At 44.4% G+C, this 25593-nt stretch overlaps 1 protein-coding gene across 2 annotated transcripts in view; it reads left to right on the forward strand.

Moving 5' to 3' along the window:
- The window catches only part of ATG2A (autophagy related 2A), a 336387-nt gene that overhangs the window by 156951 nt on the left and 153843 nt on the right, over positions 1-25593 (forward strand). For both annotated transcript variants that reach the window (XM_063944836.1, XM_063944835.1), the window contains exons 27-28: positions 802-878; positions 8228-8398. In XM_063944836.1, coding sequence (XP_063800906.1) covers positions 802-878; positions 8228-8398 — 248 coding nt within the window. The remainder of the gene's footprint in view (positions 1-801; positions 879-8227; positions 8399-25593) is intronic.

Genomic DNA, 25593 nt, shown 5'->3' on the forward strand with positions numbered 1-25593 from the left:
TGTGTAATATACTAAAGCACCTCAATGCTGAACGCAATGAGACTGTGACACTAGAGGGCAGTGAGTCCTCTAATATTTCTAAACTGTTACATTAGCAACCACTACTTATGTCTTGCTAGTTTTTATTGCCGATAGTTTTTCTGTTTTTTTTTATATATCCTGCAATTAGCTGCACATTTTAATTAATTCTATACTTGGAAAAGCAGCCTAAAGTTTCTCGCTGGGCGGCATATCTGTGTGAGCGGTGCATTATACTATGTCATCCTTGTTAGGGATTTTAAACTTTTCTGTGTTGTATATTATCTGCTAATCTGTAGTTCATAGCTAGGAATTCCCTGTAACATGCCAAAAGTAATTGGGTATAGCTCCAGGGGAATATCGGCCTTCAGCCAAATTCCTGCTTGCGATAGTTCTCTAATTCTGGACAAGAAAGCATAACCTGGAGCACTGTAATTTAGTACCTTGCTTAATTATGGGCCATCAAAAGCCAATTGACAATGGTATTTAAACCGTCTGTATTACTCGTATGTATCATTTTGTGACTGTACTTGAGGCAAAACAATACTAATATTAACTTTAAAAGACTAGTATGTGCGTTACCATTGGTAAGCAGCCCAGACAAATCATACAGTCAGAGCAGGAGGTGCTTGGGGGAATGTGCTGCACGTTCTTTAATTCAGTAAGGAGTTTTACAATGTGGACGGTGTGTACTCCATTTCATCTCAGCTGTCTAATATCCTGTGTGTGTCTATGAAGGCGGAGTGTGGCATGGAACCACAGTAAATCCCTCTTTGTCCCCAGATTACGTGTGTGTCCTAGATGTGGATCTACTGGAGTTGGTCATCACTACATGGAAGGGAAGTTCTTTCTCCAAACTGGTATGAACCTGAACAATGATGTAAACCATGATCATGAACCACAAGTTGAATATATCCTCTAACAAAGCAGTATACATTAAAGCACAGGTTCTTAAACACGCTCCTCAGGACCCCACACAGTGCATGTTTTGCAGGTCTCCTCATAGAATCTCAAGTGAAATAATTAGCTCCACCTGTGAACCTTTTAAATTGTGTCAGTGAGTAATTAATACACCTGTGCACCTGCGGGGTTACCTGCAAAACATGAACTGTGTGGGGTCCTGAGGACCGAGTTTGAGAATCTGTGCATTAAAGTATACATGTCGCATATGCGCAGTGAAGGCAGACATTTATTGGCAGGACCAATTTTCATGAGAATGCACTAGGAACCCATACCTCCTGGTTACTCAGCATCCTCATGATTACTGATCATGTGTGTCACAGTTAATTAACAGCTTTTGTTAATTTCTCAATGTAGTTGCCTCTATTTTATGTATGTGATGGCTGCAATTTAATTATCCTTTATTTCATGTCCTGCATTCACCATATTTCATTTGTATAGCTGTAATGGCTATCTTTTTTGTCTTTAATTCTAACCTTTACATTATATAGCAAAAATGTACGTAGATTTCAACAGTATTCTACAATTTATATACTTATTTAAGTATTACTTATTTCTCTAACGTCCTAGTGGATGCTGGGAACTCCGAAAGGACCATGGGGAATAGCGGGCTCCGAAGGAGGCTGGGCACTCTAGAAAGATTTAGGACTACCTGGTGTGCACTGGCTCCTCCCACTATGACCCTCCTCCAAGCCTCAGTTAGATTTTGTGCCCGGCCGAGGTTGGATGCACACTAGGGGCTCTCCTGAGCTCTTAGAAGAAAGATAGTCTTAGGTTTATTATTTTCAGTGAGACCTGCTGGCAACAGGCTCACTGCAGCGAGGGACTAAGGGGAGAAGAAGCGAACTCGCCTGCTTGCAGCCGGATTGGGCTTCTTAGGCTACTGGACACCATTAGCTCCAGAGGGATCGACCGCAGGCCCAGCCTTGATGTTCGGTCCCGGAGCCGCGCCGCCGTCCCCCTTACAGAGCCAGAAGCAAGAAGATGGTCCGGAAAATCGGCGGCATGAAGACATCAGTCTTCACCAAGGTAGCGCACAGCACTGCAGCTGTGCGCCATTGCTCCTCTCACACTTCACACTCCAGTCACTGAGGGTGCAGGGCGCTGGGGGGGGGCGCCCTGAGGCAGCAATAAAAACACCTTGGCTGGCAAAAATACCTCAATATATAGCCCCAGGGGCTATATATGAGGTAAATACCCCTGCCAGATTCCATAAAAAAGCGGGAGAATAGGCTGCGGAAAAGGGGCGGAGCTATCTCCCTCAGCACACTGGGCGCCATTTTCCCTCACAGTTCCGCTGGAAGGAAGCTCCCTGGCTCTCCCCTGCAGACTACTCTACAGAAAAGGGTAAAAAAGAGAGAGGGGGGGCATTTAATTTGGCGCAGTATATAGTTATATTAAAAAGCAGCTATAAGGGACATAACTCAGTTAGTCCCTGCCTTATATAGCGCTCTGGTGTGTGCTGGCATACTCTCACTCTGTCCCCCCAAAGGGCTTTTGTGGGTCCTGTCCTCTATATAGAGCATTCACTGTGTGTGTGGAGTGTGTCGGTACGGCTGTGTCGACATGTTTGATGAGGATAATGAGGTGGAGGCGGAGCAGATGCCTTTAGAAGGGATGTCACCCCCTGGGGGGCAGACACCTGAGTAGATGTGCTTATGGAAAGAAATGAGTGCACGTATAGACTCATTACATAAGAAATTTGACGACATGCCGACTGCGGGACAGCCGAGTTCTCAGCTCGTGCCTGTCCAGGTGTCTCAAAAGTCATCAGGGGCTCTGAAACGCCCGCTATCTCAGATGGCACAAGTAGATGTCGACACGGATACTGACACCAGTGTCGACGACGATGAGTCAAATTTAATGCCCATTAAGGCCATTCACTGCATGATTGAGGCAATGAAAGAGATGTTAAATATCTCTGATTTACATCCAGGTACCACAAAAAAGGGTATTATGTTTGGGGATAAAAAACTACCTGTAGTTTTTCCCCCGTCAGATGAATTAAATGAAGTGTGTGAAGAAGCGTGGGCTTCCCCTGATAAGAAATTGGTAATTCCTAAGAAGGTACTAATGGCGTTCCCTTTCCCGCCAGAGGATAGGTTACGTTGGGAAACACCTCCTAGGGTGGATAAAGCGCTCACACGTTTGTCTAAAAAGGTGGCACTACCGTCTCAGGATACGGCCGCCCTTAAGGAACCTGCTGATAGAAAGCAGGAGGCGATCCTGAAGTCTGTATATACACACTCAGGCATTATACTTAGACCAGCTATTGCGTCAGCTTGGATGTGCAGTGCTGCCGCTGCGTGGTCGGATAAACTGTCAGAAAATATTGACACACTAGACAGAGACACGATTCTGCTAACAATTGACCATATCAAAGACTCAGTCTTATATATGAGAGATGCACAGAGGGAAGTCTGCCGGCTGGCATCTAAAATAAGTGCATTGTCCATCTCTGCTAGGAGATGCTTATGGACTCGCCAGTGGACTGGAGATGCAGATTCCAAAAGGAACATGGAAGTTTTGCCTTATAAGGGGGAGGAATTATTTGGGGATGGTCTCTCCGACCTAGTTTCCACAGCAACGTCTGGGAAGTCAGCATTTTTACCCCATGTCCCCTCACAGCCTAAGAAGGCGCCATTTTATCAGGTTCAGTCCTTTCGGACCCAGAAAAACAAGCGGGGAAAAGGAGGGTCTTCTCTCTCTAGAGGCCGGAGTAGGGGAAAAAGGCTGCAACAAACAGCAGGTTCCCAGGAGCAAAAGTCCTCCCCCGCTTCCTCTTCCAAGTCCGCCGCATGACGGTGGGGCTCCACAGGCGGAGCCAGGTACGGTGGGGGCCCGCCTCATGAATTTCAGCGATCAGTGGGCTCGCTCACAGGTGGATCCCTGGATCCTTCAAATAGTATCTCAGGGGTACAAGCTGGAATTCGAGGCGACTCCACCCCACCGGTTCCTAAAATCTGCCTTGCCGATTGCTCCCTCAGGCAGGGAGGCGGTGCTAGCTGCGATTCACAAGCTGTATTCCCAGCAGGTGATAATCAAGGTACCCCTACTTCAACAAGGCCGGGGTTACTATTCCACACTATTTGTGGTGCCGAAACCGGACGGTTCGGTGAGACCCATTTTAAATTTGAAATCCTTGAACACATACATAAAAAAATTCAAGTTCAAGATGGAATCGCTCAGGGCGGTTATTGCAAGCCTGGAGGAGGGGGATTACATGGTATCCCTGGACATCAAGGATGCTTACCTGCATGTCCCCATTTACCATCCTCACCAGGAGTACCTCAGATTTGTGGTACAGGATTGCCATTACCAATTCCAGACGCTGCCGTTTGGACTCTCCACGGCACCGAGGGTATTTACCAAGGTTATGGCGGAAATGATGATACTCCTTCGAAAAAAGGGAGTTTTAATTATCCCATACTTGGACGATCTCCTAATAAAGGCACGATCCAAGGAACAGTTGTTAGTGGGAGTGGCACTATCTCAGGAAGTGCTGCGCCAGCACGGCTGGATTCTGAATATCCCAAAGTCACAGCTGGTCCCGACGACACGTCTAATGTTCCTGGGAATGATTCTGGACACAGTCCAGAAAAAAGTGTTTCTCCCGGAGGAGAAAGCCAGGGAGTTGTCTTCTCTAGTCAGAGACCTCCTAAAACCAAAACAGGTATCGGTGCATCACTGCACGCGGGTCCTGGGAAAGATGGTAGCTTCTTACGAAGCAATTCCATTCGGCAGATTCCATGCCAGGATTTTTCAGTGGGACCTGTTGGACAAGTGGTCCGGATCGCATCTTCAGATGCATCGCTTGATAACCCTGTCCCCAAGAACCAGGGTGTCTCTTCTGTGGTGGCTGCAGAGTGCTCATCTTTTGGAGGGCTGCAGATTCGGCATACAGGACTGGGTCCTGGTGACCACGGATGCCAGCCTACGAGGCTGGGGGGCAGTCACAAAGGGAAGAAACTTCCAAGGACTATGGTCAAGTCAGGAGACTGCCCTTCACATAAATATTCTGGAACTAAGGGCCATTTACAATGCCCTAAGTCAAGCAAAATCCCTGCTCCTACACCAGCCGGTGCTGATCCAGTCAGACAACATCACGGCAGTCGCCCATGTGAATCGACAGGGCGGCACAAGAAGCAGGATGGCAATGGCAGAAGCCACAAGGATTCTCCGATGGGCGGAAAATCATGTACTAGCACTGTCAGCAGTGTTCATCCCGGGAGTGGACAACTGGGAAGCAGACTTTCTCAGCAGGCACGACCTCCACCCGGGAGAGTGGGGACTTCATCCAGAAGTCTTCCAAATGATTGTAAATCAGTGGGGTCGTCCACAGGTGGACATGATGGCGTCCCGCCTAAACAAAAAACTAGAGAGGTATTGCGCCAGGTCAAGAGACCCTCAGGCGATAGCTGTGGACGCTCTAGTGACACCGTGGGTGTACCAGTCAGTTTATGTGTTCCCTCCTCTACCTCTCATACCAAAGGTATTGAGAATAATAAGAAAGCGAGGTGTAAACACAATTCTCGTGGTTCCGGATTGGCCAAGAAGAGCGTGGTACCCGGAACTTCAAGAGATGATCTCAGAGGACCCGTGGTCTCTGCCGCTCAGACAAGACCTGCTACAGCAGGGGCCCTGTCTGTTCCAAGACTTACCGCGGCTGCGTTTGACGGCATGGCGGTTGAACGCCGGATCCTGAAGGAAAAGGGCATTCCGGAGGAAGTCATTCCTACGCTTATTAAAGCTAGGAAAGAGGTTACAGCAAATCATTATCACCGCATATGGCGGAAGTATGTTGCATGGTGTGAGGCCGAAAAGGCCCCAACAGAGGAATTTCAACTAGGTCGTTTTCTGCATTTCCTGCAAGCAGGAGTGAATATGGGCCTAAAACTAGGCTCCATTAAAGTACAGATCTCGGCTCTGTCGATTTTCTTTCAAAAAGAACTAGCTTCAGTACCTGAAGTTCAGACATTTGTGAAAGGAGTGCTGCATATTCAGCCCCCATTTGTGCCTCCTGTGGCACCTTGGGATCTCAACGTGATGTTGAGTTTCTTAAAATCACATTGGTTTGAGCCACTAAAAACCGTGGATCTGAAATATCTCACGTGGAAAGCGGTCATGTTATTGGCTTTGGCTTCAGCCAGGCGTGTGTCAGAATTGGCGGCTTTATCATGTAAAAGCCCTTATCTGATTTTCCATATGGATAGGGCAGAATTGAGGACTCGTCCCCAATTTCTCCCAAAGGTGGTGTCAGCGTTTCACCTGAACCAGCCTATTGTGGTGCCTGCGGCTACTAGGGACTTGGAGGACTCCAAGTTGCTAGACGTTGTCAGGGCCCTGAAAATATATGTTTCCAGGACGGCTGGAGTCAGAAAATCTGACTCGCTGTTTATCCTGTATGCACCCAACAAGCTGGGTGCTCCTGCTTCTAAGCAGACTATTGCTCGCTGGATTTGTAGTACAATTCAGCTTGCTCATTCTGTGGCAGGCCTGCCACAGCCAAAATCTGTAAATGCCCATTCCACTAGGAAGGTGGGCTCATCTTGGGCGGCTGTCCGAGGGGTCTCGGCTTTACAACTTTGCCGAGCAGCTACTTGGTCAGGGGCAAACACGTTTGCTAAATTCTACAAATTTGATACCCTGGCTGAGGAGGACCTGGAGTTCTCTCATTCGGTGCTGCAGAGTCATCCGCACTCTCCCGCCCGTTTGGGAGCTTTGGTATAATCCCCATGGTCCTTTCGGAGTTCCCAGCATCCACTAGGACGTTAGAGAAAATAAGAATTTACTCACCGGTAATTCTATTTCTCGTAGTCCATAGTGGATGCTGGGCGCCCATCCCAAGTGCGGTTTATCTGCAATACTTGTACATAGTTATTGTTAACTAAATCGGGTTATTGTTGAGCCATCTGTTGAGAGGCTCAGTTGTTTCATACTGTTAACTGGGATTCATATCACGAGTTGTACGGTATGATTGGTGTGGCTGGTATGAGTCTTACCCGGGATTCAAAATCCTTCCTTATTGTGTACGCTCGTCCGGGCACAGTGTCCTAACTGAGGCTTGGAGGAGGGTCATAGTGGGAGGAGCCAGTGCACACCAGGTAGTCCTAAATCTTTCTAGAGTGCCCAGCCTCCTTCGGAGCCCGCTATTCCCCATGGTCCTTTCGGAGTTCCCAGCATCCACTACGGACTACGAGAAATAGAATTACCGGTGAGTAAATTCTTATTTTCATACCTCCCAACATGACCCTCTCCAGGAGGGACAGAATATTCTGCTCCTGGACTTCCCTCTTTATTTATGATTGCCATCACCTGTGCTGAAACATCTTTCGTATCCATTAACCTATTCAAAACAGGTGTCGGCAATCATAGATTAAGAGAAAAGTCCAGCAGCAGAGCATTGTGTCCCTCCTGGAGAGGGTCATTTTGGGAGGTATGCTTATTTCACTATCATTGTGCTCCCCTTATGTCAGGGGTGGGCAAACTACGGCCCGCGGGCCACATGCGGCCCGTGAACTGATCCTGCCCGGCCCGCATCAGTGTGCAATGACAAGCGCTCCAACTGGCTGAGCTGCTTGTCATTGCGCTGCATTACCTCTGAGCCGTGGGCGCTGCTGAGTAAGCCTGGTCATGTTGGGTACAGCCGGCCAGATTACCTGTGATATCAGGCGCCGTTGGGGGTGGAGCTAAAGGCAGAGCGGCAGCGTGGATGCGGGCGGCGGGCAGTTTGAACACAGTGCTGTGCCTGTGCTGCTGCATATCTGGACTCGGGAAGAGCACCTAAGTAAGGTACATGTTTGGATGGCTGGTGGCAACGGGACCTGCCTGGCAAAGGGGCAGGGGTGCCCAGTGTGGGGGTGCCAGGGTGGGGGCAGCTGGCAATTCTGTCCAGGGAGGGAAGCTGGTAACTTTGTCTGGGGAGGGGAGCTGATTATTTTGTCCACGGAGGGAGGAAATGAGAGGGAAGATAACTGTAAAAAGATTTTTTTTTTTAAATTATTATTATTATTAAATGTGATTGTTAGCAAGTGGTGTTTTGACACCTGACTATTCAATGTCGGTGGCAGTAGGGAATGCACTCAAAGCATAATCTGCGATAAGTACCCTGCTGGAGCCACATTGTTTTGTGTGCGGCCCTCGATATTCACTCGAAAGTGTTAAGTGGCCCCCCAGCTGAAATAATTGCACACCCCTGCCTTATGTCATTCACCCTTTATGAGACCTCCTCTATGTGTTTGTCCCCTAGACACAGCCTCTTTTTGAACTTCGCTGCTCTAACAACGTCCTCCACATTCACACCTGCGCTGACTCCTGTGCCATGCTTGCAAACCTCACACAATATGTGATGAACAATGGGGATCTGCACTGTCCCTCGAAACCTGAGCCACCAACTGAGATTGCAGGACAGAAGCTTCAGGTACCAGGTCTCTCACTAGATGCAATATGTGTATGTCATGTATAGTGGATCACAAAGTAGCAAAGGCATATTGATTTATCACTTGTAGAATGTTGGAAGAATCTCTCGGCAAAGCTGGAACTGGCAAAAAAAAGAACGCAAAATATGTATTGTGTATATAGCTGTTTTACAGTGGTGAAAAAGCTATATACACAATATGTATATGTCTTCTTTCTTCCAGTTCCATGTGCACCGAGGGATTCTTACTGCATTCTGGGACCCTCCTCTTCCCTCTTGGCTGCGAATAGGGACCTTGAAATTCTTCTTGGAAAATATTTTCACCACGTGAGGTTGCGCTGATCTAAGACTCTTTGTTATAACTTGTAGAGACTGGTTGTTTCCACTAATTAAACTTTATATATAGCCATCATTTGCCTCTGCGACATTTCCACATCCATGTGAACACTTCAATACAAAATCAAACGAGTAGCCAGGGTCATACTACCTGTTTCTGGGGCTTTTCTATGTATGCCGAATAGCAACATTGGGAGTGTCGGGTCTATTTTGCTAGTATGCAGACAATGCCTTAAAAGGGGATATAATGAAACCAAAATTTTGACAGTGTAGGATAGAGCTGTGACAGTGTAGGATAGTTTTCAGCACATTGTAAGGGAAACAAATATAATGCATAACTGCTATTTGTTGTGCAGCCTTGGAGTAGCAGGTCCATGTTGCTGACATTACATTATTTTCTACTTCTGCTGCCAGGGGACCTTATGAGGTGCACGAGTGACCATAAGCAGTCCAGGGGCCTGGAAATTAGTTTGCCAGCTTGTAAGATCACTCAAATCATACTGTAGATTAACCTATGGCTGGCTAGTCAAACTGGTGAGAAGAAATCACCTATAACAACAGACTGACCTGTGACACCTATTATTTGTATTCACTCTGCTCAATAAGTCACCTTTAGACTCTCTAGAAAGAGGACCAACGGAAGGAAATGTGTGGGCAGCTGTACAGTATGTGAATTCCATGAGGGAAACCTACTGCCCACTACTGTTTTAAAACACATAACACATTTATTTAAAAACTAAATCCGTTTGGAAATTTAAATCCTAATAGTAAGTCAACTGTTTCCTGTCTTACCAGACTAGATGTCTGGTCAAATGCTCATGACATAGGGTATGACATGTCTAGCATTCCTACACAGGAAAAATATGACTATATCAAAACATTTTCATTCTGAGGGCTAGATTCAGGTAATTAACCTTCGGCTAAAGCAGTGGTCGGGGCTATTCAATTGTAGCTTACGGCAGCCCGCATGATGTAATTAATGTGGGTTTCTGTTCAAGCCTGACTGAGGCTCAAAAATAAATATGCGGTAAGTGCCCTTATCGCAGGTTCCGTGAACGAGTTTACCCATAGTTCCGGCCACTTATCTTGGAATTTATGGGTTAGGTGTAGACTAGTAGAGGTCGGCACCGCACTGGATTTGAAGTCGCAAAGGAGTTGTATATATACCCTTGCGAGTGGACCAACAGTGTGTAACAATAGAAGGATCCCTGATAGGGGTGCTTGATGTAAAAGTTGGTGGTACTCCCAGAGTCAGTGGTATCAATTATAGTGTACAAAGAAAAAAGAAAGACTCTATGTTGGAGCACACTTGATGGATATGAAATATGTTAAAACTTAACTTTTATTATGGTTAATCATAAAAGAAGAATGGACACAGACTTGAAAACAAAAAACACTCACCTTAGGTGGGGTTGAATGGTATTAGTATAAGGGGTTGGCATGCCCCGTATTTGTAATTGTTGTAATGGTTGTGCTATTAAAGCTTCTTTCTCTGGTAGGTGGTCTTGCAAAATTGTAGTTCTAATTGATAGAATAGGTGTTAAAGCAGATTATTTATCTTATATAATACCCTTTATGAGGTCTAAGAACACTGTACGCTAACTACGTATGAAGTACCGTAAGGGTACGCACGTTGCGTAACAATCGCTTAGCCGTGGTCGAGACGCTCAAGCGTTACGTTCGCTCACGGCCAAGAGATCACTGGCAGGCACGCTATTGGCTGCCGACTACCGTAATGATTCGCTATAGCGATGCGACCGTTCGAGACCACGAGGAGATCACCAGCGGCGCATACGCTCACAATGTAAAACCTTTATATCTAAACCATAAACAGTGTATTATGCAGTAAACCCCCCTTTGTGTAGTGATATGGTGTAAATGCAACACAGTATAACCTTACTAGCTTAAAAGCAGTTTGAGCGTCACCGACGCTCTGAGAATACTTAACTCTATAAGAAATACACAGATACCTGGGCTTAGGGTCCAACGCCTAACATATATATATTTTGAATGATATACTTGCAAAAGAATTAATACAAATACAAATCATACACTACAATATAACATAGACTAACTAACCAGGTAACTACACAGTAAATACAATACAATTAAGTTTAAGAGAAAAATGAGAGAAAGAGAAGAGAGAGAAAGATATGGCCCATAATAACAAGAGAGAAACAGTATGATTACGGAGAAAAACTTACGCACAAAGGAAAAGATCGCATGCGCCTCTGGACATCCAGCTCCCGATTTTCAGCAATGATAACCGTTGAAGAGTGAGAGCTGGATGTGATCGGCCTTTCTATTTATGCCCCACACACAATGCAATTCAATGGTCCCTACAATCTCATTGTTCATTGGACACAGGAATTCCTCCTCGCATTATAACAAAAGGTCATAGGTTGATTCATACAGGTGGGCTGTGACTATTTCCAACAGCTCAGGTGGGAGGGAAACTGGGTTTCCCGCCGCATGGGTAATAAAGTGCAAATAAAGTAAATGTTCATAAACTTCTTATGTCCATAACTATTCGCACGAGCGATTGATCTGCTTCAAACCAACACCGGAATATTTCTAATTAAATATTCTTCCGATGGATACTAAACACCACTGTATTACTCCTGTCTGACCCTTCGTATCAAACAAAGAGGGATTTCTCTGTTCATGAACATTCTATATTAACCAAACTTTCAGAATCTATCAAAGGGACCATGATCTACAAAATACATTATATAGTGAAAATATGTAACGATTGAGTCGCACGCTACGATCACATAAACTCTACCGTAAATACGCATACCGTGCGCCTGCGGGTGCCCGCGACTGTGAGTATGCGCACGTACGGGAGAGCGTACGCATGCGCAGCACGGACCTGTGTGAGGTGCAAATATGGTAGTGTGCATAGAGATATTTTTCTGACTTTGACAGTCCACCCTTTGGCAGTCAATAATAACTGCCACCTTCTAAAACATTTCAAAAGAGAAAAATATATGTCAGGGGTTAATACATTTACATGGTTGGGTAGGGGAGGAGAGGATAAGGTAGGAAAAGGGTATGACCTAGTGAGATAGCAGAAGCATGTGTGTATGAATCCGTGCTTGGGGGTCATGTATCATCGTGCCGTACGTGTTTTAAATCAAGCTTCGAGGTATTGCGAAGTATACATTTGAATTCCTTCTTATCCCGTGGTACGGGTCTGTGGATGGGCTGTCAAACTTTACCGAGCTCTTTTCGGCTTTGGTTGTAACAAAATGGGGGAGCACATTTTAGTTGATGATACATGAATGGGGAAGATATGTGATTCCTGATATCTGTGCCTGTATTCCCTATCGACTATGTGTGTCATTACCTGAGGGTTGTAGAAATGAAGAAAAGACATAATTACGGTAAATGCGGTGGTATTCTATGTCAGGTAAATGTACATTCGTCGATTGAGGTCTTGTTTGGTGTCTGTTGAATGCAGTCTTCTTTGTGCTTTTGCTCATAAGGTGCGAGCAAAGCTGTCATTGTCCATAGATTTACAAAAGTGTTGGGCTAGCGTAATTTTAAAATTTCTAGGGAAACTGGGGATCCATGGCATAGTTCATCAAAAATCTGTGTATTAGGTTGTCAAAACTTCTTCTTTAATCCATCTGTTGTCTGTATATCGGCTCATCAAATTCCTCGTCCAAGTGGGTCTTTTTACCTTGGAGGAAACGGAAAAACAGGTGAAAGAAACGGACCGTAGAAATCGCATTTTCATCACATCATTGTTTCTACATTTGGGTCATAAATCAAGTCCATTGGAATTACAGTTTCCTCACTCCTTAAACTCATTACCCTAGTACGATGATTGCACCTCATTAAAGCCTGACCGCATCTAAATATCAAACCAATCGTTATGATAACACCTAAGATACATAGGAGAAACTTCCCAACATCCATTATAACTCCTTGGGCCCATTCTCCTAAACCGGAGAACCAATTTCGCGGGTTCAACCATGACACCCAACCAGTCAGCTCATTACTCACAGCAGCAAGGGTGAGATTGTGTCTTCTGCGAAATTCCCACTTTAGTTGGAGAATATCGTCCATCTTTTGGTCTATGACCTCGACCGGGTCCTCGGTGCTATTCGTAATATATGTGCAACATTTCACGCCGTATTGTGTTGCCAGGGTGACACAATATCCGCCTGTTACTGCTGTGAGGTAATTAAGAACCATTCTATGCTGGACTAGTTCTGTTTTGTAAGCCTGAAGTTCCCTTCCAGTATACCTAAACGTGTCATCATACATTTCAGTGATATTATCTAACAAATTGGCGAGCGCAGAAATGTATTTATAATTCAACACTCCTCTAGCGGTGTGAGTGATATCTAACGCGATTAAGAATTGAATCCCGGTGGATTCACTGATCATGTCAGAGGCCGGGTGCTCTGTTCTTTCTATCAGGTGCCGTTTAACGATGTGCTCGTAATGAGTATGAGTGTAAGGAGTTTGGGCAACACGGTGTATGTCTTTCATTTTGTCATGTGATACAGTCATTACTTCAGGCAGTACTTTTCCAATATAACACAATCCTTCAGAGTTTGGGGCAAGCCACTTATACGCCTTCCTCCCGCATATGAAATATGCATCATCGGGAAGAACATATGGGACGGAGTAGGACATAACCATATTACACATCTTCCATGTGAAATCTCCTAACCCTAATTCTTCCATCTGCTTAGTACACGTATCAGGTTGTACGATATGTGCACAGTATCCTGGTGATACCTCTCCAACTCTCGTAATCCTATTTCCTAAGGTATACCTATACCGGAAAGATTTTCCTCTACAGGCTATGTGGCGTATAAGCTCTGTATCTGTCGGCATTCTATCTGCTCTATATGAAAAGGTCATGGTTTGGTTACTCCATGACACTTCCCAATTTCCCGGCTTTCGGGGATTGGAAATGTTAAAACATAATAGGGACCTATCCACATGGTATTGGTGGAGCTTCAAACTAGGAGGGCTGGAGATATTAAACCTCCTGTCCACCGGTCTCCCACCACTTAACTCAAGTACCTCCCCTAACGTTAAAGGAAATGGTACTAGCCCTGATTTGCTATGACCATGAGGTACTTGAGAGCATACCCAACAATCTGTTTTATTTAACACACTACCCACTAAAGAGTGATAGTCACTCAAGGGATGCCGGTCCATATGGATATTAAAACTGGATTGGCATTTCTTTATGCACCCATCCTCAATGACATTGTTACAAAGCCGACAGATACAGTTTTCTTCAGCTAACAATCCTTCACAATTCCTTCTATGGTCAATGCTATCGGATCGTTTTCTGATACTCGCCTTTACTTGTTGGTTAAGTTGTTCTTGGAAAACTACGCCTCCATTTCTGTCATCAGAACCCATTCCAGAACCTCTCTCGAACTCCATGGTACTCTCGCCGGAACAGACTGCTCTGGTCAACATCATGGTCAACAGGAAAATCCGGATCACAGTCTCTTGGGGCAAGTCCATCTTGTAGGAGGAAACGGAGAAGAATGAGAAGGGGGAAAAAAATAATTTGAGGGAGAGGGGATGGGAAGTTGGAGAAAAACAATAAAAGGGAACAGGGGATCGACAACTGCTTTTGATCTTGTGGTTCTCGATGCTCAGGTGCCGCCTTAGTCCTCCTGGAACAGACACTCTAGTGATACAACCTCTACCGTCTGTTCCTTATCACAGAACTTCTCTGGATCAACGACCTTCTTACAGTGGGACGAATGAACCCAAGTCTCTCTCTCAGCAACCTTCAATGCTGTAGTGCTAGTCAATAAGACCTGGTATGGTCCTTCCCATCTGTCAATAAGGCAACCTGAGCGTAGAAAATTCCGTATCATTACATAATCCCCAGGTTCAATGTCATGACAATTACTATCTGGTAAATCAGGAATCACTAACTTCAGATTATCATTTTGATTCCTTAACTGTTTACTCATGTTAATCAAGTATTTTACAGTCACTTCATTGTTACACTTCAAATCATCCTGAGGGTTAATCATAACATGCGGTTGTCGACCAAACAAGATTTCAAAGGGAGACAGATTAAGAGGGGACCTGGGAGTGGTTCTGATGCTGTACAGTACAATGGGTAAAGCTTCTGGCCATGTCAATCCTGTCTCTGCCATCACTTTACTCAGTTTATTTTTAATAGTGCTGTTCACTCTTTCCACTTTCGCACTCGCCTGTGGACGGTATGGAGTGTGCAGCTTGCTATCAATTCCCATCAATTTACACATTCCTTGAAAGACATCACCTGTAAAATGGGTACCCCTATCACTTTCGATAATTCTAGGGATACCATATCTACATACAAATTCCTGCACAATTTTCTTAGCAGTAAACATAGCGGTATTTGTGGCCGCCGGAAATGCTTCGACCCAATTTGAGAAAACATCTATACAAACAAGTACATGTTTCAAATTTCGACAAGGGGGTAATTGAATAAAGTCAATCTGTATTACCTGGAAAGGGCCGCCGGCAGGTGGGATATGGGATGGTTCTGTTGGTATTGTTTTTCCGATGTTCTTTCTCAGACAGGTAAGGCATGACATTGCTCTTTTACTCGCATGAGATGAAAATCCTCGGGCACACCAATATGCTCTTACCAACTTGCACATCCCTTCCCTGCCCAGATGAGTCAGCCCGTGAGCTGCCTCAGCTAAACATGGAAGATATGCTCTGGGGGCCACCGGTTTACCTTGTCCATCCGTCCAGAGTCCTGAGGACTCCTGGCCATATCCCTTTGCCTTCCAGACTGCCTTTTCCTGTGTGGAACACAAATTTTGCATCTCACACAACTTCTGTGTGTTGATGGTATTAAATACCATCAGTTGTGTGGTGTCTGTCTGTCTGGGGGTAGCAGCTGCTAATTTAGCCGCTTCGTCTGCTCGGCTGTTACCAAGTGATATTGGGTCTTGGCTATATGTGTGTGCTTTACATTTGATAACAGCCACTCTGTCGGGTTCCTGTATCGCTGTTAGAAGCCTTTTTATATGAGCTGCATGCGCTACCGGTGTACCAGCTGCCGTCATGAAATTTCTGAGGCGCCATAGGGCTCCGAAATCATGGACTACCCCGAATGCGTATCTAGAATCGGTGTAGATATTGGCTGATTTGCCCTTAGCCAATTCACATGCTCTGGTTAGGGCGACCAGTTCAGCAACCTGGGCTGAGTGAGGTGGGCCTAGCGGTTCCGCTTCTATGGTGCCTTGGTCATCTACGACTGCGTATCCAGTACACAAGTCTCCCGAGTCTGACTGTCTATGACAACTACCGTCCGTGTAGAACGTAAGTTCTGCATCTTCCAGTGGGTTGTCACTGATGTCAGGCCTTGCGGTAAAATTTTGGGTCAAATATTCCATACAATCATGAGTGTCTTCCTTTGTATTAAATCCTCCTTCCCCACCACTCTCATCTTCCACCCTTTGTGCCTGTCCAGGCACACCTGGGAGATATGTTGCAGGGTTTAATGCACTGCATCTCCTTATGGTGATGTTTACGGGGGCCATTAGTGCCAATTCCCATCTTGTAAACCGCGCTGATGAGACGTGTCTGGTTTGGGCAGAATTTAACAAGGCTGACACTGCATGTGGTGTATGAATTGTGAGGTTGTGACCTAGCACGACGTCTTCGCTTTTCGTTAGTAGCAATGCTATCGCAGCAACGCTTCGCAAGCATGTGGGGAGGGATCGCGCTACCGTATCTAGCTGAGCGCTGTAGTATGCTACTGGCCTGCTGGCATCACCGTGCTTTTGGGTTAGTACACCTGCCGCGCAACCAGCACTTTCTGTTCCGTATAGTTCAAAGGGTTTCCCATAGTCCGGCATACCCAATGCTGGTGCCTGCGTTAGGCACTGTTTAAGTCTCTCAAATGCTGTCTCAGACTCGTCTGTATGCGAAATCCGATCAGGTTTGTTTGAGGAGACCATTTCCTGCAAGGGTAACGCTAGGATGGAAAACCCTGGGATCCAGTTACGGCAATACCCACACATTCCAAAAAATGTTCTGATCTGTTGCTGGGTTTGTGGCAGAGTCATGTCTCTAATTGCTTGAATTCTATCAGCGGTCAGGTGTCTCAGTCCTTGTGTTAGACAGTGTCCCAAATATTTTACCTTAGTTTGGCATAATTGCAACTTGTCTTTGGAAACCTTGTGTCCTGTGTCTGAAAGATGAAACAGGAGCTGTTTCGTATCCTTCAGGGATGCTTCCAATGAATCAGAACACAGTAGTAGATCATCCACGTACTGTATTAATACTGATCCACTCACTGGTTGGAAAGACTGTAAACAATCATGCAAAGCCTGAGAAAATATACTTGGGCTATCTATGAATCCTTGTGGTAATCGAGTCCATGTGTATTGGACTCCTCTGTATGTGAATGCAAACAAATATTGACTGTCAGGGTGCAGAGGTACCGAAAAGAAAGCGGAGCAGAGGTCAATAACAGTGAAAAATTTCGCAGTGGGAGGGATTTGCATTAGGATGACAGCTGGATTTGGCACTACGGGGAACTGACTCTCAACTATTTTGTTAATCCCCCTTAGATCCTGCACTAGCCGGTAACCCCTCCCCCCACTCTTTTTAACAGGGAAGATGGGACTATTGGCAGTGCTGGACGTTCTTACCAGAATGCCCTGTTGTAGCAAGCGCTCTATTACGGGATAAACTCCTAACTCCACCTCTGGCTTCAGAGGGTACTGTGGGATTTTTTGGAGCTATCCTACTATCTTTTACTTGTACAACTACCGGAGCTACGTTTGCCATTAATCCAGTGTCCTGTCCATCTTTTGTCCAAAGTGACTCTGGTATCTGAGATGTCATTTCTTCTACTTGGGAGGGAGTCCTATTTGTCATAATGGTATGTGACATTAATTTTGACGGGGAGTCTAACATGTCTCGTACTTCCTGAGCGTGATTCTCAGGTATGTCCAAGAATACACCTTCAGGAGTACAATAAATGACGCACCCCATTTTACACAATAAGTCTCTACCCAGGAGATTGGTCGGTGCCGATGCAGCCAGCAAAAAGGAATGCTTGGTATGTAACGGCCCTACTGTAATCTCGGCTGGTTTGCTAACAGGGTAGTGCTGGACTACTCCCGTTACCCCTATGGCTGGAATTGTCTTACCAGTGGTTCTCATGCCCACTGTCGAATTTATCACTGATTTGGCCGCCCCTGTGTCTACAAGAAAGTTTAATGATTTACCAGCTACATTGATTGCAATTTCTGGTTCACTTCCAAGGCTTGCAATCAATTTTACTGGCTGCAGATTACAGGTATGGCCACACCCCTATTGGGTATGGTGACCTCCCTGAATCCCGCTGGCAGCAACTACTTGTGAGGGAGTTAGCTGGGAACTACCAGAGGCTTGCCAATCTCTGTTTGGGGGGTATCTTTTTGTTTCCCCTGCATGTGGCTCATAACTCCGTTTCTGCGGACCCTGCTCCCAATGTCGTGTGTCGTGTCGTTGTCTAGGGGATTGATAAGATTTTTGTACATTTCTCGATCTATAGTCTCGTGCAAAGTGTCCCTGTTTGTGACAAAAATAACATGTTACCACATTTGACTTACCCACAGGGTTTGGTGATGTTAACACAGGCTGTTTTGTGGTCAGGGCCTGTATACTTACTGCCATTAACTTATCACTTTGTTGTTCCCTGTGTCTGGTGATGTTCCTATCGTGATCAATAGCAGCCTCTCTCAAAGTAGCCACAGACAGACCTCGCCAACATGGTTGTGTGGTCTGTACCCTAGTCTTTAATGATTCTTTTAAACCATCCATCAGTACCGATACTGCTACTTCTTGATGGTTTATGTTTGTTTTAATGTCCTCTATGCCTGTGTATTTTGCCATTTCTGATAATGCTCTGTGAAAATACTCTGCAGCTGTTTCTGACTCCTTCTGTTTAATGGAGAATATTTTGTTCCATTTAACTACGGCTGGGAAATACTCCTTTAACTGTAAGCTTATTCTTTTTACATTGTCTTTGTTGTACACATCTGTAAGAGGTACATCCTGATCTAATCCACAGTCAGCTAAAAATTGAGTTGCGTCAACATTGGAGGGTAAACATGCTCTCAGCAATATCTGCCAGTCTTTGTTGTTGGGCTCTACAGTGTTACCTAGGTCTCTGATGTATTTTTGGCTGGCAACTAAGTCTTTTCTAGGGTCAGGGAATTCAGACACTATGGTCCTTAATTCCATTCTGGAAAATGGGCTATACATGGCAATGTTCCTCACAGGGGTGACTCCTGATGTGTCAGTTTTCCCATTTGGAACAGCTATTACCCTAACAGGATTAACTCTAACAACATCACTCTGTGTGGGTTCTACAGCCTGTGGTGAAATGGCTTCAGCATAGTGTATGGTGCCGTACTTACCTGTAGATACGACCTCACCTATCCCTCCGCTAGGGGCCCTTGTTACTAATCTCGTGGGTGGAGCTGTGCCTACTGTGGTCTCTGCTATGGTGGCTGCTAGAGAGAGCGCTGAAATTGTTGCCGATTCGTCTTCTTGATCACACTCCTGAGGAAAGTTCAAAACAGGGTACAACTTGCACGGGTTAATACTTGCATTGGTTAATTGGTTAACATTATCTTTAACATTTACACAGTTGCTAAGTGTTTGTGTGTTACACCTTAGTGCGTCATTCTCCGCAACCAATTTCTCTCCCGATATATATGGTGGCGGTGGGGCCGTGGCTATCAGTTTTCTGATTGAGCCAGATCCCGCCGCCTGAGCCAATCCTCTCTGTATGTCACCCTCCTGTTGCCACAACTGCAAATAATCATAATGCTTGATTCGTCTCTTTGCTGATTTAATGAGACATATCCTTCTCCTTAAATTCGTTAACACTTCTGTGCTGAAGCTACCTACTCTTGGGAATTTCTCCCCGTCATGTACCGTCATTCTCTCCCATTCATCACATAAAACCTCTGTGTGTGAACCGTATTTTTCACACATCACGTACCTTGCCGACCCAACTGGTCGGTTCACTGAATCAACCCGAACCGAGGTTGATCGCCCCCTACCTGAACAAGTGGCCCCCATAGTTCGAAGGTGTTGCTTTATTCAGCCAACCCTTACGCAAACCAAAATGTTCAAAATAGGCTGACGGTGGCGGTTTACCGAGTACCCCACTCACTCGCCCACGCCGACCAATACGACCTGATCACACCGATATGGTGCTGGCGTACTCGACCTAGGGCCCCTGCGACCTATACCTCTATTTACTGGAACCTGTGAGGGTGATCCGAAGAACACTTACTCTTTCCAGTAACTATTGGTTGTTGGATAGTTCCTGAGTGAGCAGCGAACTTCCCTTAAAATAAAAAAAATTACACAAATCACGTTAGAATGTACAAATAGCGTTTATGACCTTCGTACACAAATAGTACCGGTCAGGTTTACTAATGTACACAATTACGTGCGGTACAATCGTTCAGCACATAAGCAACTAATCTTATGTACGGAGCGACCAGTGGAATCGAAAATTGCGGCTGCGAATTCCTTCAGCTAGAGCTTGTATGGCCTATATGGGTGTTGCACCAACCCTTTCTTGGTGTTGTGCCTGTGGACTGTATAGCGGACTTCCTTGTCTGCTGTACCTGAACCTGTTGGTCTGCTATGACCTCCTGGTCTGTTACAGTATGACCTCCTGGTCTGCTACACTCTAATGCTCAAATTGTATGTTTTAACCAGGGATGCCTCCCTAGCCACCATGTACGTCACTTACACGCATGTACCTCACGAGAACTCGACTTTTCTTGTGGTTCAACCTGTAAAATTGTATACAACACACTCACTCACCACATGTACACTTTTGTTTCTATTTCTATTTCTGCGCAGAAATTTCTCTTTAGACCAGATGTGTTACAAATTAGGAGAAGGATCTATTAATTTAAATTTCGAATTTAAAATAAATTTGTGCAATTTATCGCCTTGCGTTATTTACCGCGTTGCGCTATTTATCGCGTTGAGAAGCGAAAAAAAACTTGTGATTTGAGTTACGTGGGCGTACCCGGACGCTCCGCTGCGTGTTATACGCTGCGTGCGTCGGCCTTTGGTTTGCGTACGCAAGTCTCAGTCCTTTGTTAGAGACACGTGTACGCAAAATAAAGATCCACCGTAACACAATTTATACGTTTATCAATGTAGATGATCCTTGATCATCTACCGCGCACCACACTGACTTCGCCTTGTCTCTCAGGCAGAGCTGTGTGTTTGTCTATACTTTAACTATATTACCTTTACTTTTACACTTTGAAATAGCGGCAAATCTCTCTTAGCACGTTTATCAACTATATAATAGCAAACAGGAGAGTGATATACGAAAATACACGAATGAAAAGAAATGCAGATATGCGTGCGTGTGTACGCAAGACAGAAAAATAAACAGTTTTAAAAGAGACTAGCGTGTTGTTCTTACCTCTGGTTCCCGGATTCCTTCAGCACCCTTTACTAAGAGAAGCAGACGCTTATCCAAACAGCACTACGAGGAATATGATCTCCCGCCCTTTGCTGCTGGATAATGTCTGCTGAAATTACCTAGTGCAGATATGTGAAGGACAGGACGAGCCCGCAATTGTTAAAGCAGATTATTTATCTTATATAATACCCTTTATGAGGTCTAAGAACACTGTACGCTAACTACGTATGAAGTACCGTAAGGGTACGCACGTTGCGTAACAATCGCTTAGCCGTGGTCGAGACGCTCAAGCGTTACGTTCGCTCACGGCCAAGAGATCACTGGCAGGCACGCTATTGGCTGCCGACTACCGTAATGATTCGCTATAGCGATGCGACCGTTCGAGACCACGAGGAGATCACCAGCGGCGCATACGCTCACAATGTAAAACCTTTATATCTAAACCATAAACAGTGTATTATGCAGTAAACCCTTTGTGTAGTGATATGGTGTAAATGCAACACAGTATAACCTTACTAGCTTAAAAGCAGTTTGAGCGTCACCGACGCTCTGAGAATACTTAACTCTATAAGAAATACACAGATACCTGGGCTTAGGGTCCAACGCCTAACATATATATATTTTGAATGATATACTTGCAAAAGAATTAATACAAATACAAATCATACACTACAATATAACATAGACTAACTAACCAGGTAACTACACAGTAAATACAATACAATTAAGTTTAAGAGAAAAATGAGAGAAAGAGAAGAGAGAGAAAGATATGGCCCATAATAACAAGAGAGAAACAGTATGATTACGGAGAAAAACTTACGCACAAAGGAAAAGATCGCATGCGCCTCTGGACATCCAGCTCCCGATTTTCAGCAATGATAACCGTTGAAGAGTGAGAGCTGGATGTGATCGGCCTTTCTATTTATGCCCCACACACAATGCAATTCAATGGTCCCTACAATCTCATTGTTCATTGGACACAGGAATTCCTCCTCGCATTATAACAAAAGGTCATAGGTTGATTCATACAGGTGGGCTGTGACTATTTCCAACAGCTCAGGTGGGAGGGAAACTGGGTTTCCCGCCGCATGGGTAATAAAGTGCAAATAAAGTAAATGTTCATAAACTTCTTATGTCCATAACTATTCGCACGAGCGATTGATCTGCTTCAAACCAACACCGGAATATTTCTAATTAAATATTCTTCCGATGGATACTAAACACCACTGTATTACTCCTGTCTGACCCTTCGTATCAAACAAAGAGGGATTTCTCTGTTCATGAACATTCTATATTAACCAAACTTTCAGAATCTATCAAAGGGACCATGATCTACAAAATACATTATATAGTGAAAATATGTAACGATTGAGTCGCACGCTACGATCACATAAACTCTACCGTAAATACGCATACCGTGCGCCTGCGGGTGCCCGCGACTGTGAGTATGCGCACGTACGGGAGAGCGTACGCATGCGCAGCACGGACCTGTGTGAGGTGCAAATATGGTAGTGTGCATAGAGATATTTTTCTGACTTTGACATAGGTATAGAGGTAAGGCCAATGTTTTCTCCACCACTTTTGCTGTTTGTTGATGATTCTAGCTACTGCACCTGATATTCCAAGGTAGTCACCTGACCTTGTACTGATCAGGCCTGTCACTGCTTTGCTTCCAAGATCAGACGGATTTGGACGTAGCCTGTGAAGTATGGCAGTAGTAATATGATTCAAACAAATGAGATAGCGTGTGGTTTTGGCATTTATACCAAGTAGAGAACTTCTGCTGTCCCGCTGATCTGCCCCAAGTCCCTGTTACAGTTGCATTGCAGGGAACTTGATATCTGGCAGTGGATGAGAGGGTTCTCGAAAAAAAGAAAGTGGAGAGAGAGAGTGTGCCCCAACTTCTGCTGTTCACCGTCATATAGAATTATAGTGGACGATGAATGAAAGAGAGGGGATACAGAGAGGAAAAGGAGGTGGTGAGCTGAGACTCCCCAAAATTACCATTAATAAATGTCTATCATTGACAATATTCCACATGGAAAAGGTACCACTTAATTTTCTGCAAAGGTTGTGCAATAAAATATGCAACACATTAATCTGAGTACTAGTTAGGTTATAAGTATAATACATTCATTAGTAACCCACATGAAAAAGGAAAACATCTGATTGCATACCAAATAGTGCAGTTAGGCATGAGGCATAAGGCACAGAATGGTGACTATAGGTTCCATGTAGGCTAAAGAAATTTACACTAGAGAGAAAAGGAATATGTTGCTAATATAGAGTAGAAAGCCACTATATGAGAGGTGGTGAGCTGAGACTCCCCAAAATTACCATGAGTAAATGTTTATCATTGACAATATTAGACCTCTGCTCTAAAAGGCATTGTGAAAACCGATAAATAACCTTTCATAGTGAGTTATGGTTTGTCAAGTATTTTGGACATGTAAAAGATTGCAAGAAGGTTATGAATATGTTTCATTCATTGGCAGTACAATATGCGATACATTTATTGATGATCCACATGGAAAAGGTACCACTTAATTTCCAGCAAATGTTGTGCAATAACATATGCAACACATTAAACTGAGTACTAGTTAGGTTATAATACATTTATTAGTAACCCACATGAAAAAGGAAAACCTCTAATTGCATACCAAATAGTGCAGTTAGGCATGAGGCACAAAATGGTAAATATAGGTTCCATGTAAGCTAAATAAATGTACACCAAATAGAAAAGGAATATGTTGCTAAAATAGATTAGAAAGCCACTAGATCAGAGGTTTCTATAATAAAGAAAGCCACAATGGGCTATACGATACCAAGAGAGCAGGTGTGGACCAGACCGTGCACTGTCTTGCTCCACTAGTTCACAGACGGGCCGTTTCACCACTGTTTGGCTTGTACTAATACCATTCAACCCCACCTAAGGTGACTGTTTTTTGTATGTAAGTCTCTGTCTATTCTTCTTTTATGATTAACCATAATAAAAGTTAAGTTTTAACATATTTCATATCCATCAAGTGTGCCCCAACATAGTCTTTCTTTTTTCTTTGTACACTATAATCTATGGGTTAGCACAAGTTAGTTGTGGATTTACCATGACAGCAAAAAGGCTTATAATTGAATAGCTCCAGGTGTAAAAGTCCAAAGCTGTTAGCCCTTTCTCTTGCATAGTCATTTTCACGGCTAATTGAATCTGGCCCTTACAGGTTACAAATTCAACCTATCCTGCACCATTTGTGAATTTATGAAAATCCGGAACATTCTTAGTGTTGATACATTTTACGCAATGTTTTCTGTCATTTTTAATTGACCTTGGACACTTTTAGTAGGAAAAATATTGTATATGTGCAACGAGATCTGGTTCCCATTATGTTGAAGTTATAACTATAAGCATCTTGTATACCTCTATATTCATATTACAGATGTGTCCTACATCTAGCCTCAATACTCAAGATGCATGGCGGGAGTGAGCCACCAGGTTCCGTGGAAATCTGCTAAGTTTGGCCTTTTTCTTTCTTTCTAAAACGGTGTCTTTTTTTTTTTTTGCAAATTAAGTTTTTATTATCAATAAAAAGATAATATTATACATCACGATGGTTTTGCAATCGGTACATATATTCATAGAACAGTAGCTAATAATTTAGTTGTTAACCAGGAATACAATAAACAAACAGTGTAGAGCATCGTTCATCTACATTAACTTTAGCTAGAGTCATTAATATGTATCACCTTCAAATATTAATAACAAGAACAATAAATCTATCCTGAAGAATAGAGGATAGGGGAGGAAGGAAAGAGAGAGAGAAATAGAGAGAGTAAGGCAACCGATAGGGGGGGGGGGGGTCGCATTCTCCGTAGCAGGCTTACTATGTAGCCGATGTGGGGTGAAACATAATGGTTTTGTATTCCGACGTGTCCTTGAACTCCAGCCATTCGAACCAGACGGCCGTAAACCGGGACGCAGAACGGTCGGACAGGGCTGTCAGGTCTTCCATTGCCATGTAGTGGTCAATTCTTTGAAACCATTTGGCAATGGGTGGTTGTACCTGGGATCTCCAGAAGCATGGGATGGTTGCTCTGGCTGCATTCATTAAGTGTCTCAGTAGTGAGTTTTTGAACTGGGATAAACAGGTGTCTCAGGTATTGGGAGTCCCGTGATGTTCCTCGTGATGGAACAAACCTGTTTCCAGAAGGGGGCCAGTCCCGGGCACCGCCACCATATGTGGCAAGGGGTGCCTCGTGAGCTATTGCACCTCCAACAAACATCTGGAACGCTTGGGAACATGTGATGTACTCGGTCTGGGCATCTGTACCATCTCGATACCACTTTATATTGAGTCTCAAGTACTTGAAGTGAGGAGGAGCTAGCAAACGTGTATTGGAAAATCCGCGACCA

This window comes from Pseudophryne corroboree, chromosome 11, assembly GCF_028390025.1.
Source record: "Pseudophryne corroboree isolate aPseCor3 chromosome 11, aPseCor3.hap2, whole genome shotgun sequence".
In the NCBI taxonomy this organism is placed as follows: Eukaryota; Metazoa; Chordata; class Amphibia; order Anura; family Myobatrachidae; genus Pseudophryne; species Pseudophryne corroboree.